This window comes from Alligator mississippiensis, chromosome 1, assembly GCF_030867095.1.
Source record: "Alligator mississippiensis isolate rAllMis1 chromosome 1, rAllMis1, whole genome shotgun sequence".
Taxonomy (NCBI): Eukaryota; Metazoa; Chordata; order Crocodylia; family Alligatoridae; genus Alligator; species Alligator mississippiensis.
Window position 1 is genome coordinate 367,400,729 of NC_081824.1, and position 15,813 is coordinate 367,416,541.

At 43.0% G+C, this 15,813-nt stretch overlaps 1 protein-coding gene across 4 annotated transcripts in view; it reads left to right on the forward strand.

The window, feature by feature from the left end:
* The first annotated feature begins 387 nt into the window (after positions 1 to 387).
* UGGT2 (UDP-glucose glycoprotein glucosyltransferase 2) overlaps positions 388 to 15,813 on the forward strand; it is a 226,081-nt gene continuing 210,655 nt past the window's right edge. For 3 of the 4 annotated variants that reach the window (XR_002090063.2, XM_019486945.2, XM_014596994.3), the window contains exons 1-2: positions 390 to 631; positions 3,918 to 4,000. Coding sequence is in view for 3 of the 4 variants with exons in the window: in XM_019486945.2 (XP_019342490.1) it covers positions 477 to 631; positions 3,918 to 4,000 (238 nt within the window). In the remaining variant the exon portion in view is untranslated. Of the gene's footprint in view, positions 632 to 3,917; positions 4,001 to 15,813 lie in introns of all 4 variants that reach the window. The other variant, XM_019486946.2, reaches the window with a different exon arrangement.

Sequence of the window (15,813 nt, forward strand, 5' to 3'; positions counted from 1 at the left end):
CCTTCCTTTTAAAGGTGCCTCGGTGACCCCGAGCTCCCCAGCATTGTCAGCAGCTTTCAACTTCGGGGGCTGGTAGAAACCTCCAAACATTACGACCTCGGGAAATCTCAGCTCCGGCCCCGCCCCCTCGGCCCTACAGCAGCAGCCACCTGGGACTCGCGGCTCCGGGGCCTAACCAGCACCCCCTGGCGGGGAGAAACTGTTAGGGCTGTTCGGGGCGGGGCGAACGTTCGTCGCCTAACGGTCCCCGCTTTTTGCCCAGCCCCGCCGCCATTCCTGCAGCGGCCGCCTCGGATTGGCTCGCTCCAGGGCCAGTAGCCGGCGGTGTTGCAGGGGCGGACCAATACGAGCAGCAGCCACTGGGCGTGGGGGCGGGGCTTTCCCCGCCAGGCTCCTGCGTGGCAAGCGCGGGAGTGGGCTGTCTCGGTGGCCCGTCCCGTAACAGCGCCTGCTTCCTTCTCTTGCTCCCGTTCCCCATGGCGGCCAGATCGGCGCTCCTCGTCCCGCTGCTGCTGCTGCTGCTCCTGCTCCCGCTCCCACCGTGGCCGGGTGGCGCCGCGGCCTCCCGCAAGGCCGTGACGGCCCGTCTGGCGGCCAAGTGGGCGGCCGCGCCGCTGCTGCTGGAGGCGAGGTGCGTGCCCCCCTCACCCAGCTGGGGAAGATGCCTCCGTCCCCGCCCCCACCCTGGGCCTCTGGTCCTTCCAGCTGCCGCGGGCTTCAGGCTGCGAACACACGGAATGTACTCCGGTTTAAAGGGGGAGGGGAGGAGAGGGGAGGTCATTCCACGGGGCCCACGCCTAAGCTGCCCAGACCTGGGCGCATGTACAGGGGCTTCAGCAGCCAAGTGTGGTGCTGACTGCGGAAGCCTGGCAGGAGTTGCTGAGTCTCTCCTGCTCTCCACAGGCCTCTGCCTGGATCGAGGGCCTGTTTTTTGGGGTGTCTGCTGCAGGTTTGGGGGCTCCTCTGCATAGGGGAATCCCAGCAATGAGCATCTCTAATAATAACAATAACAATAGTTGTTATCATCTTATTCAAGGCTATGTCATATTTCCAAATTCAGTTGGGCAAAGACCAGGAATCAGGTTCCAAAATTCAACTTGAGCTCAAGTCTGTGTGCCTCTTTTGCCAGACACGTATCCTCTGGGGCTTTGGATACTCCCCAAATCCAGGCAGGCATCCTACGTGTAGGCTCCAGGCCTGGAGGCCTTGGGGTTTGGATGCCCTCGCCTCACTTCATCTTCAGCAAAAGGCTGAGAAGCACTTTTTAAAAAAAAAAAGGCTTTTATCAGAAAGCTGAGATCCTGGTGCTCTGGGAGTTTGCCATGTTGAATCAGCTGTAGTCAAGTCAGTTGGGCCAAGTGCTCCTTTGAGAGGAAGAGAGCATGATGCTGAAGGCAGGTGGAGCTGCACCTTCTAGACAAACTCATTCAGAACTGCATAAGCTTTCGTGTGCAAGATTTTGCTGTGCTGGAAGCTACTGCAGTCAGGCCCTTGGATAAATGAAGTCACTGAGGGTGTTTATAGACATGCTTGGGGATGTGGGAGGTGGTGCTTTAATTAGTGAGTCATGCTAATTAAAAGTGCCCAAGCATCATGTGTATTGGTATCTCTGCAGTGAAAAAAATGGCGTGTGGGCAATTTGAATGAAAACTCGTTTGAGGAGCTTTAGTTCAAAGCGCCCTGCCATGATTTTTCAGCACAAAGATGCTGATACATGTGACAATGGAGGCTGCTGGAGCATGTTAATTTCTGTGCTCCAGAAGGCTTGATTAATTGAGTCTTCTCCAATACACTGGATTTACAGCACATTGGAGCAGTCTCCCTGCATGTGTGTAAGTACTCTGAATTTTTAAAAATTGTAGGAACCTCATGAAAAATAAGGGCACTCTGTTCAGGAAGGCAGCATCATATCAAGGTATTTTTACTCCAAGCAGGACATAAAGAACTTTGAATATTGTATACCACGATGCAGTCTTTGAATAAGGTTTTCTATTTTCCATGTGGTGAAAGTGCATAGGGGTAGGGTTCCTCTAGGGGACTGTGAAAGGATTTAGCAAGAATCCTTTCACAGTATTAAGGCCTTTCAGGAACCAGCAAAAAACTTGCTTTAGACCAGGGGTGGGCAAAATGCGGCTCTCAGGCTGGATACAGCACACCAAGCCATTCTGTCCAGCCCATGAGGCCTCTAAAGCATTTAGAAAATTAATATTTATCTGCCCCTGGATGCCTGTCATGCAGCCCTTGATGGCTTGCCAAAACTCTGCAAGTGGCCCTCCACCCGAAACAATTGCCCACCCCCGCTTTAGACTCCAGCCAGTTAGAGATACGTGGAGGGAGGAGTCGAGTGAGAACCAGGACACTGCATCCAACCCAAAAGTTTGTGTCCATGTCATAAGGCTGTGACCCTTAGGACTGCCAGTGCCCAGTGCCGTGTGGGTCTATCAAAGCGTCTCTAACCCTATCATAGTGTCTGACAAAGTGAGCTGTTGCTTATGCAAGTTTATGCATCTCTGAATGAGTTAAATTGCAACACTACCCTGGCTCTTGGCTTTAGAGGAGGGTACAGAAACCTCCCAGTAGACAGATGTGGAATAGCCCAACCTTAAAGTTGATCCTTTCCTGTCTGCAAATAATGAATGATCAGTTTGAGGCTTGAAAAGTTCAGTGAGGTCCTCTCTTTGCAGTGCGACTGCCATAATACTTCCACTGACATAACAGTTCATATGCCTTTGTCCCTTTTTATATGGTACTGTATCTTTATATATGGTATTTACCTTGGAATTGTCTAAATATTTTTCAATCTAGCAGTTGAAATATTTCATGTTTTCCCTGCTTAAATGCATTATAGCTTAAACCGAAGAGCAGTGACCAGCTGATTTACACTTTGCTACTTCAGTGGTCAATAACACATCCCCTCCTCCTCCCATCACCACCAGGGAAACTTGTGTCAAATGTAATAGTTGGTATGGGAGATAGATGTATAGTTATAATTGTAAAAACAAAATCACAAAAATAAACCCATCACAAACACACCTATAAACTTTGGATGAATCATGTTAATTTGAAATCCTCTCGTTTTACAATTTTCAAGGAAGTAAATAAAAGTAGGATTCAGCATTGCATATAGCTTTAGTCTCCCCGCCAAACTATGGTTTTGTGATCCCATTTTCAAACTTTTTACCTCTTCTGTCACTGTGAAATACTCATACAAATGGGAAAGTAATAGAAACCACTCGGACAAACAGCAGTAAATGTATGTGTGAACTTTGGATACCATAGAGTTGAAATTACCTACATTTTTAGTCTTTAAAAATAGAGGTCTTTTTAAAAATAGAAGTTTGGTTTAAAAGAATGTAAGCTAAGTGGAGAGACTGCATTTAAAGCAAAACCAAGCGGTTGCCTTTAACTGTTTTTAACTATTAGAAACAAATGACCTGTCTTAAAAGCTCAGATGTCAGAGTCTGCATTAGATTTCCAGCTAGGTCATTGTCATGGATGTGTATTTTGTGACTAATAGAAAATTCTCAACTTATGAAATTTGTATTTTCATGTATGAATTGTAGTTACTAGGCAAATAAAATTGTATGTGTATTTAATTACATATGCATATTTTGTATGTTGCTATACATGTGGAAAAAATAAAGCAGACTATCACTTGTATCTATTTTTGTACGAGGTAGTAATTTGTTCATCCCTTGGTGAATATATCTGACTGCTGAGTTTCTATCAGATTGATAGCATTTTGGTTTTATCTTTTCATTAACTGGGAGAAACAATTAAGTCCACATTCCTCATTTTATAATAGAAGGGTACTGGACTGTTACTTGCCACTTTTTAAATAGCCATAGTGTTTTTAAATCTGTGCTATTAAACAGATTCAACATATGGACAAATTCATTTCATTTATTTTTAAACAGTGAATTTATTGCAGAAGAAAGTAATGAGAAGTTTTGGCAATTTTTGGAAACTGTACGAGAATTAACAATTTATAAGCAAGGAGGTAAGTAAATGAAAAAGCATGCTAGCTCTAATATACAAAACATACTAAATATAATTATCATCTAATTATTAATATTGTAGTTCCCATGAAATAAAGACTGACAGTTCATTATTTTGTAGAAGTTCCCCTGTTACAAAGGCAATACCTTATTTGAGTACATGCTTTCCCTTTATCTGACTATTTACAGCTACTCTTAGCCTAAAATGTGGCTGTCCAGCTAACATCCTGCAGGCTTCAGGCAGCCTATGAGTGATCCGCTTGCTGCCTGCAGGAGCCACTGCATTGGCACAGCTCTGGAACCCAAATGATGAGTGCTGCCACTGCTCACCCTGCTGCTGATTTTGGTGTCTTTGAGTGTGGTTGACAACTAAATCAACTGGGGAAAGAAAGGGATGTGAGCGGTGGCAGTTTTGTCCTCTGGCTCTCTAGCCATGCCAGTGCAGTAACTCTAGCAGCCACGTTGATGAACTTGTTCCCTGCAGTCTGGATCCAACCCACAGGGCCAAATTAATTGGACGTTCCTTCCTTAACGTAGAGCTGTCTAAACCTACAACACTATAATAGATAATGCTTAGCCTGATGGACCAATACAGGGGTTGTCAACCTGAAGATGACCTTGAAGTTGCCCTGTCCTTAAACAGGCTTGCATCATTACATAAAGCAGTATAATTATGATTTATGTAAATATAGTAATGTTAGCTATGATTGGAAAAAATAAAGAGAAAATGGTTAAAAGTACAGGAAAAAAGATTGATCTACAACTCTAAGATGTTTAAGTTAAATCCATTTAAAAGACAACAGAATTCATACCTTGTGAAACACAAAAAGGGCTGCATAGTCCCAGGAGCGAGGCAAGGACCAGGTTGTGATTCAAAGTCCACCTTGCCTCAATTTACTAGTGAATACGTTCTGACATTTTGCTAGCTTCAGTTTCTGCTGATGCATGGGGGAACAGTAGAGCCTTGGTCCTACCCTCTACATTGGGAAGTACAGAGCCGCTTTATTAGTAGTTTCTTTATGGAGAATGGAAAAGGTCCTATGTATACCCTTTTACTCTCTTGTGCAGTTGTGCAGCAAGATCCTTGATGGAATCCTTATGTCTCAATAGTGGTCTTGCTGTAGAGCTCCTTGTATGAACATCAAAGTGTGTTTTATTAAATATAAATGAAAGAAAAACTGAAAAGCACTGTTTTTCCAGCTAAATTATTTTTCTTTAATTAAAATAAAACTATATTTTATCTTAACTTAGACCTGGTAGAATGATTCGTATCACACAAACAACTGTATTTTTAAATGGTGTAATAGAGTTGGAAAGTAAAAAAAAATATATAAGCCAGTAAGTATATACATAATAGTACAGTACAGTTGAATTAGTGTTATTGAAGGAACCAACACTTTTAAGAGAAAATGAGATCTCGTGTGAGGGGAGAACACGTTCTGGAGGAAAAAGTTGATCTGTTATTTCATTATGAGCAGAGATCCTGGTTTTCTCTGATAAAAAAAAAAAAATCCCCAATTTTTAGATTTAAAAAAAGTAATCCAAAATCCACATTTTTCCATGATTAAAATGAAATACCAGTTGTGTATATCTATATATTAGTGGTGTTTCATTTTAATCACAGAAAAATGTGGATATTGGGTTACTTTTTTAAATCTGAAAATTGGAGAGTCTTTTTATCAGAGAAAACCAGGATCTTTGGTTATAAAGAAAATCAAATCAACAACGCTTGTAATATGTATGAGATCTTTAACTCAATGTGTTGAAAGGGAAGCATTGTGGGTAATTAACTAGTAAAGAAGTTAAAGAACTAATTTAAGTATGATGTGAATTATTATGTAAAGTATAATATAAAGAAGTTAATAATATAAGATGACTTCATATAAAAACAGGTAAGGAAGTGATAGGTAGGAAAGTTTAAAAAAAAAAAAAAATAGCCCTGCCTGTTTACACTGCATGGCTGGTAGAGTTTCATTTTGACCCATTGGCAGTTGTGTGTGAAGATTTGTGGAGAATTAGGGGTGGTGGCAAAAGAATGGAAAAATAAATCCTGGAGGTTCTTGCATTTAACATGAAAAGACTTTCCAATAGTCATCTAAGTTTTACTTTAAAACCAGGTAAGAGGATGGAACAATTATTCAGAGAATAATTAAAAAGCAATATACACTACTATCAATGACTAAGATGGGTAAACATTAAAATTATGCCTGATCAATTTGATATTTTTAGTGTGATGAAATTACAAAATTAGAGGATTAAGGGTAATTTAGTAAGTACAATATTTGTTGGATTTTGTGAAGTATTGATTGATAAATTGTCACACAGTCTTATTCAGTAAGTATTCAAATTAGCATGGTAGAAGAAGTAGAGCTGAAAGCCATCTAGTCCAACCCCTTGTTTAAGGCAGAATCACCCCTACCTAATCATTCTGTGCAGGTGTTTGTCTAACCTCCCCTTAAAAATTTCCAAGGATGGAGATTTGATAACCTCCCTAGATAGTCTGTTCCAGTGCTTAACCACTCATGGATAGAGAAAATTTCCTCCCTACATTTCTCTTACTGCCATTTAAGGCTGTTCCTCTTTGTCTTTCCCCCTGTTCCAGCAGAGAATAGCATGTTACTGTCTTCTTTATAGTAGGGTATAAATTGACCAATAAGGTCTTTAGATTTTGTTGTCATAGCAACAGTGAAGGGAGGGGGTGTTACCGGTGGCTGTGTGCAGCCGCAACTGCCACCATGGTCATGGGCCCTGGCCCTGGCCCCAGCCTGAAGCGGCAGGGGGGAGGTGGGGAGTGGCCCCAGCCCAAAACGGTGGGGGGAAAGCGGGGAGCGGCTCTGGCCTCAGCCTGAAGCAGCAGGGGGGAGGCGTGGAGTGGTCCTGGCCCAAGGTTAGGGGGGCAGACGTAGGCCTCTGTCCCTGCCTGCCCCCTCTCCCCCTGTCATTTTTGATGGGCAGTTTGCTAGTGCTACCATAACAAGTGTTGAATTCAGCAACTGCCCTATGTTGAACAAATGCCTCATTTATTTGAGCAAATCCAGCAGGTGAACGTTGGATAATCGCTGACTGTGAACCTGTTTCGAGACATATGATGCATCTTGTAGATTCTGAGTTGTACCTCCTGCACTTCACTGGACTTAGTGATCCTATCAGCTTCATTGTAACATTTGCTTAAGGGCAATAAGGGCGAGTCTCTTGTTGATGATCATCAGAGGTTTTCATGTTGAGGGAATCTGAAACAGAACAGAGTTGATGTAGCAATTTTGCAAACCTTTTGGATATCTAATAATGACTAAAACTGTAAATGCATGTCAGCCATCTTGGAATCCAAGTAGGTTACCACGAAGTAATGTTACAATTGATCGCAGTTCATACAGTGTTGGATTTGTCATTGAAATTAATTTTCTAACTCTACTCAGGGCTGAAATATTGACCAAAATGTGAATTCGTGGCAGCCATCTTGGATCCCAGTATGGTGGCTACATGCCCTACTTGCCAGATTAGCAACATGGCTTTCTGACACAGGTAGACCACCTTTGCCTGAAAAACACTATTGCTGCTTCTGGCAATGAGTTGTCTACAGGGTGACACCTTTACCCTTCTTTTTTACTCTACTGTTACAACCACCCTTCACATATTTGATGATGGTTATCAGAGCTCTCTGTCTTCTCTTCTGCAGACTAAATAATCCCTGTTTTTTTAATCTTTTCTTGTAAATCAGATTTCCTAGATCTCTATAACACTTTTGCTGATCTTTGCTAGGCTCTTTCTAATTTGTCAGTGTCTTTCTTGAATGCTGAATAGAGCAGAAGAATCACTTTGACTTGCAAGCAATGCTGCTTTAAATACAACCCAGAAAAAAGTTTGCTTTTTTGTTGTTGTTGCAATGAGCGCTGTTGGCTCATATTCACATTGCAGTGTTCGGCAACCCCCAGATCCTTTTCTGTAGTATTTCAGCCCACCCAGTAATGCCCCAATTCATATTTGTGCTTGCAATTGTTTGGTTCCAAGTGCAATACTTTGCTTTTGTCCTTATTGAATTTCAATTGATTAATTTCAGGTTTTTTTGGTTTATTGAGCATGGTTTGCACATGAACAGAAAACTGTTTAAAGGTCAACATACAGTGACAAAATGTACTATGTTTTATTCACATACCCTATATCCTCCAGTAAGGCATGCACCTTGTTTTGGGAAGGCAGAATGAAGAAGGAAAAAAAAAGATTCTTCCAGAGTCCTGACTGAAAGCTGAGCCCATAGAGCAGCTTACTTGCCTTCAGCCAGCTCACTGGTTGCTTCAGGCAAAAGCTCAGGCTTTAACTCAAATCACAGCCACTGTTGAATTCAGCAGTTGCTGTTAGCAGTGGCTATGGGAGGGTTAAATTTAGACATACAGCCCTTTTCCCACTATCATAATTAGTGATTCTTTTTCCAAAAAATGATTTGGTTAATCCACTCAGTCTCAAAAAACGATATATAGCAATGTAACAACTAAAGAGTTCTGTTTTTTCTGCAAAACATATTTGTGTCATAATAGGTCAGCCTATGAATAACACTGACCAAAATTATTTAGTGCAGAATTATGGGATTAAAATATGATTGAAATTGAATATGTACTTATGTGCTTTACTGGGTTGCAGTCCTATTCACTTTTAAGCAATATATTTATGTCAAACTTCAATCTTCATTACAAAATATTCTATACTTTATTTCTCTACAAGCAACATGCAGAGAAAAAAATCAAGCATTCTAATTATATTTTATTCCTATGCAATTTTTAGTCTGTTAGAAAATCATACATTATAAAAGTCATACAAATATTGTAAAATGTATTGATTTGTGCGACTGTTCCTTTTAAGGCATACACTTTGAATTTATGGATGTAACTATCACTATAATTCAGTTAAGGAGGCAAGTTAAGGATAAGTAGACAGTAGAAGACTGTTAGTGATAGTGAAAGTTCATTTATTATGCAACAGTGAGAACTGTTCTGCAGTTTTTAAGGACATTTTAGATTTTCTAGTGTTCAAAGATTTTTATAAATGTGTTATAGGTATTTTAAACATATCTTGTATGGATTATCTGTAGTAAGCTTTAATATACGTATTTGTATCCACAACCTGTGTATTTGGAAAAAAACCCTATTCATGTAATGCTTTCTTAAATTGTTCAGGTGAATGTTATCCTGGAATAGTAGTAATATGTGAACTTCCACAGAAATTTACTGCCATATTTACTCAAATATAAGATGAACTCCCCTCATTCAAAAAAGTATGGTATTTTTGTAGGCGCTAAGTTGGATGTTGAAAATCATAGTAGCATCAAAGGTAATCAGAAACTAAGTTTTAGCCTTACAGAAATACTTGCATTTCCCCCATATTATCTTTGACGATTGCTTCTTGGTACTACTGACATCAGATCTAGGTTATCTGAGTGCTGCTAGTGCTTTGCTGGTATGTGCTATACAAAACATAAAGACAGGCAACAGGGAACATAATTAAACAATACAGTTCAAATACATTCTATATCAGGGGTGGCCAAAATGTGGCCCACGGGCCGGATGTGGCCTGCCAGGCCATTCTATCTGGCCTGTGGGACCCCTAAAAAATGTAGAAAATTATTATCTGCCCCGGCTGCCTGTCATGCGGCCCTCGATGGCTTGCCAAAACTCGGTAAGCAGCCCTCCACCTGAAATAATTGTCCGCCCCTGTTCCATGTGGGATAACTAAGAGGGCAGTTTCCTGGCAAAGGAGATTGTGATTGGACTTGGTGGCCTGGCAGGTCCCTTCTATTCTTGTGTTTTTATGGTACTGGGAGGGTTTATTTGGATTTGTCTCCCATTTTTTGACAAGGACCACACAAACTCTTTTATTTGACCAACTATATTGTTAAAAGATGTCCAGCAAGGTTTCAGAAACAAAATTATCTTCATCAAGTCTGGGAAAGAAGCAGATGACCCCTTACTAATATACACAACTTTAAATATGCTACACTACTATGCAGGAGAATGTCAGAAAAACAGAAGCCACCTCCTTCACCTAACCCACTCCAATTATTATCAAACAAATCTTTCTTCTTGTAAATTCCCTGAGCTATCACAGCTATTGTGATCCTATAACTTACCAAAAATGTAGTATTGTAAATTAGAACAAATAGCCTTTGCAGAGATTTCATTTTATGGAATGTTTTGTGGCACAAAATAGAGGCATAGTAAATAAGATTTGAACAAGAGATGAGAGATTGTGAACATGAAAGTAAGAAGAAAGCAAACAAATGCTAAATGAGTTTAGTTATGTGGGAAGAGGATAGGCAATAAGAGGGCAAGCAGAAAATTAAAAAAACCCTTCAATATAACAAGCAATCTGCCTACACAAGTTTCAGAAAGTGTCAGTATATATTCAAAAGAAGTCAGAGAAAAGAAACCTTAAAGAGCTGAAGGCATTGATTTGAAGAAAGATTTAAAAAGCACATCTTGGGGAAATAAGTAGGGAAAGAAGTATAATTTCGTAGATGAGCAAGATATCAAATAATGTTCTACCAGAATCTGGGTTTTGTACAATGTGGGAGAGGAAATGTTTAACAAAATTCATGAGATATAAATAAAAGTAACAGGATTAAATTCAGGGTGAATATCCCAAACACTAAGAATAAGAGTCTTTAAAGGCTGTTTTTCCTTTAGCTCTAGACTCATTAAAACCTATGCAATGCTGTCAAGAAGAAACCTGGATTTCCAATAGATAACAGAAGGGAGGGAGTTTTATGAGGAGTAGCCCAGTACTTATTTTTCACTTGACTGACTCGAGATTTATTAACCAGGGAATCCTGCAAACCTTTCTCTACTCTTTTTCCTGAGGACATTTGGATAGACGTGTACTGGTGAATGAGGGTTGAAGATTGTTCAAACCGTTGAAACCGGAGACAAAGAAATCAGCATTCAGAGTTTTTTCCCAGTTAATTTTCTTGCCTAAGTCATGTTGGTTGTCTCAGTTGTTTGGGGGAAGATCATTCATCATCTTGTTGCTTCTTACATAACTTTTTCTCCAAGGTTAGAAAGCTAAATAATTGGTATCACCTCTAGGCTATGTCACTGTAGGAAGCTTTTGCAGCTAAATCTTGTAGCTCTGAATCTCCGCTCCAACTCCAGGATGGTGGGAACCTCATCAAAGTCTATAACTGGAAACGTACACAAATTGGCATTCAGGATGAATGCAGTAGATTAGATCTGATTAAGCATAAATGTGGTGGGGGGGTTTGCTGAAGGAGATGGTTTTCACATGAGTCAAGTTTCTGTTCTCCGGACGTGTCTACATGAGACACTAATGTCGTAGTACGTTAATTCTATTGTGCATTAGTGCGTTAGCATGGTTTTTGCCAGCCTTGCTAATGCGCAGTAGAATAAATCTACTGTGCATTAGCATCACATAAAAACTGTTTATTTGTGCTAATGAGCAGTAGTAGCAATTATGGTGCATACTGGTAACAAAAGTAGTAATTACAGGTACTAACCTTAATGTGCTGTAATTACGGTGCTTTAATGAACATGTAGATGTATCCCCTATCAGTCCTAGCTTGTTTCCAATACAGCCTTTGCTCAACCACCTAATTGGCTTAATTCCTTATATAAGGGACTGCCTTCATACATGACCTTTGCTACACAAAGTATTGACCTTCCGTTCTGTAAGCATCGCTGGGTCTGTTCACATATCCTTGTCTTGCCGTTTACTCCCTGTCCTAAATCCTTTGTCACTGATACTTGGTGCTTTTCTCATGACCTTGGCTTGTTTACCAGCTTTCTGACTTAATGTGGACTACCTCTGGCAAGACCAGATGGCAATTATATTAAACTTCCTTTTGATAACCTTAAAAGAAATCACTCAGTGTTTTATATTCTTAGCTCATATTTTAGGCTAAGATTTCAATCTCTGGACTGGCATGTTCAAAGAAAACAGGTACGTTTTACCAGATGCATCATGTAAGACATCTTGTCCTTTCACTTCTAAATTTACTGATAGGGATAGCCTTTGCTCAAGTGTTAAAGAAGGTGATGTGCATTCTAACCCTTTGGATAGAAAAAGGTAAGAAGCCTACCTACTACTTACCACCTACTGTTTAGGTAGAAAGAAGTTCACTATCTTAAAGTAATTAACTCTCAATACTATCCAAACTAGCCATAGGTGATATTGTGCTGATTGGCTAATTTGTGCTACGATGGTGGCTGATCCAAGCCCTGAATGCTGCTGAAGTTCCATTCATTGCTAAGCATTCCCTGAGAGCAGCCTTTGATGCTTTTGAGGTGCTGTTTAAACTCATAGCATTTGGTATTACTTTGAGGCTCTATTCCAGATTCTGTTTATCTGGACTTCGATTGGTAACAAAAGTAGCCATCAGATTGTGAATGGCTGTTTAACTGCAAGGTCTCTTGGGCTCCTCAGGAAAATGATACCAACCTGCAGGGTAATAAATCCAACCTGTTGGATACCAACCAATTTATTTTTCCTGGAATAATTGGTGCAGGATACCAACCTGTCAGAAACAAGTGTACTTGGCCTCTGAAACAGACATGTTTTGAAAATTTCAATAATTCCGTTTAAGGAATGGAACCAATGCCGACAATAGTCTCATGATCATCATTAGAAATCTTACAATACATGACTTGAAGAGGGATTTCCTGTATCATTTTCCTCTGCAACAAAAACTTAGTGTCAGATTTGATAGAGGGCACGTGAACCCAGACAATATATTTGCCTCTCCTTTATAGACTCTAAGTTCTTATTTTCTGATATAACCTGCTGCGAATGCAAGCCACAGACTTCTCCCAAACACTAAATTAAAGCGTATCTAACTTAATCATAATCACTTAGATGATTAGTGAGCCTACCTCATCTCCTCATAAACTATTCAGGTGTTTAATTGCCCTACAGGCTAGGAAATTGCCTTTTATGGAATGTGGAGTTTGTCTATTTTCAAATTCCAGACACTCAGCCCTGTTATGTCTTTGTCCATGAAATTGTAAAGCTAGCCATAGCAGTTAGCCTTTTATATATAAGTACTTACAGACAGTTATCTCTTAGCATACTCTTTGACACATTGAATAGGTCAGGGGCTGGCAATGTTTTTGGGCCAAGTGCCAAAAAACCCTGCAACCTGGAAGATGTTGGCATGCTGGGGTGGATGGCAGGGAAGGTGCTAGGAGCCCAATCCTTATTGTGGCAGCGCAGTCTTGGGCCCTTCCCTGCTGTGCTACCTGAGGTTCACGTGCAGCTACTGCCAGCAATGAACTGGGCTGGGGCTCTGGACCTCGGTGCTGCTGCTTGCAGCCTCATGGTTGCTTGCTACAAGCAGCCCTATGGAAGCAGAGAGAAAGATGCTGGCTCCCTGCCATGCTTGTGATTTAGAAGGGGCAGGAGGGGATTTGCAGTGCCTATGGTGGCACCTCAGAACATCATGGGCAGCTAGAGGTACCTTCTCAGGGTTCCCAGGTCAGTGGGGCGATGTCATTGTGGTGGTGGTGCCTCCCTCAGTGCCCACTCATGGGGTGCAGGGACCCCCCTGGGTGCCCACTGCTTCCAGAGCTTCCGGAGGCAGCACTCCAAGGTAAGGGGGCCAGCCCCTGCCTGGCACCCATGATGGACCGGGTGGTGGCAGGTGGATGCTGCATGCCTCCCTCCCCCTGGCCACATCCCACTTTCTGGGCAGCTTCGCAGGAGTGAGGGAGAGGGGACAACTATTTACTAGCATGGTGGGGGAGCCAGACTGGGGCTTCAGTGCAGCTGTTTGCAGCATGCCCACCATCTGCGCTGCCCCAGGCCCCTCCCCTGATGGCTGCCTGGGGTCATACATGCAGCTGCCATTGCCCTGGAGCCTAGCTGGAGCTGTGGAGCCCCGTGCAGCTTTTGCAGCCTCCCAGCTGCCTGCTACAGCTGGCATGGGCTCTAGGCAGCTGCTGCTTGCCATAGAGCCTGGGCTGCTTGCAGGAGGGCTTGCAGCCTCCTGGTAGCCTGCTGCAAGCAGCTTGAGCTCTGTGGCCAGTGTCAGCTGCCCAGAGCCCGGACCAGCTGTGGCATGCTGAGGAAAATGCTCTGGCACACATGCTGAGGGTTGCTGACCCTTGGAATAGATGGAATTCCTTAAGCCTCACATTTGTAAATCTTATTTTACAGTCCTGGGATCATTTTTGTGCCCTACCTTTGAACTCTTCAAAAGACTATTTCCCAGTGTCTGCTTGATATTCTCCCATTTTATAAGGATCATATAAGCCCTTTTAAGCATGGTTTTGTACTGAAAGCTTTTGTTGAAGTAGTTATCTTTGCTACAACAATCCCCAGTTCATTTTCTGAGTCATTGCTTTATAAGACACAAAGATACACTAGACTCTTGCCACTAGGCACATGTCAATGCCCTGGAAATATGTTGTTGTAAGGCAGAAGCTGGCAACATTTTACAAAGGGCAGGTCAAAGGAATGTGTCTCAGCCCTAAGGCAGGCCACTTGTGACACAACCATTTCCCTTGCTGTTTCCCTGCTTCTACGTGATACTAAATGTTGCCCTGGACCACTGTTTTATAAACCTAGTGGGAACTCTTTCACCCCCCTACTTCAGCCACTGCTGCTATTCACCCATGTTGGTGCACTCTGGTAAAAATGCAGCAGCTGAAGTAGAGCACAGAAATCTCCATACGGAGGCCTCCATTCTGGCACCTTTTTCTCCATATGCCACTGATTTCCTGCTGCTGCAGAACACCACTGCAGTGCTGCTAACTCCTCCTTTCTTCCTTCCTTCCACCTCCACCAATTATCTTTGCAGGTTGGATCACATCTCTTTACAAGCTGAATCTGGCCTGGAGTCCATAGATTGCCTTCTCGGGCTGTGTGAAGCTTCAGTAGCTGATTCAATTTGGAAGAGATTCGGCCCAATTTGGAGACCAAATCCCTGAATCCGAATTGAATTTGGAGACCAAGTAAAGCTCTGAATTGATTCAAAGCATCCAATTGATTCAGAAAAGCTTTGGAAAAAGATTGGGCTGATTTGGAGATTTGGCCATAGACTAAATAGGCAGCTGACAGCTGCTTCCAGCTGGTAAGTCTGTTGGGGTTGGGGGAGGGAGGGATTGGGGCTGGGACAAGCTGCCCAGTCGGGCTGGGGGAGCACGTTACTTGGGGAGGGGGGACATGGGATGTAAACACGACAGTGTGCGGAGCAGGGGCTCTGCCCTGCTGCTGCTTGCCCAGCCAGGGTGGGATGTGGGCATGGCTTGCTCCAAGAGGAGGGGGGCAAGTGGCAGTAGGGCAGAGCCCCCATTCCCAGTGCTGCCTCATCCCCACATCCCGTGCTCCTAACACCAGTTGGCAAGCAGCAGCAGGTCAGAGCCCCCACTCCCAGCACTGATGCAGGCACAGCAGTCCTGGGAACGGGGGCTATGCTCTGCTGCCATCTGGAGTGAGCTACACCTGCATTGCATTCCCCACCCCCCACACCGTCTGGGCAAGTGGCAGCAGGGCAGAGCCCCCACAGCTCCCCCCACCAGGGCAGAGGCAAGGCATAGCTGGAGGAGCCATGGAAGAAGCCCCCATGGCTGCCCTGCCCGGCCCCATCCTCCGTTTGGCCCAATGTCCCGGCACTTTAAAAATAAAAAAAGCCCAACACTCACCAGCTGCAGCAGCAGTGATTAGGGTCTATAGGTGCTCGTGGCAGAGCCCCTCCACACAGTGGGGGGCAGTGGGGATTGCCCCCCCCAGCCTGGTACCCACACAGCAGTTGCCCCATGGCATGGGTGCAGTGCAGCTTGGCAGGGCACTGCATGCTGGTTGGGAGCTGGGTTGG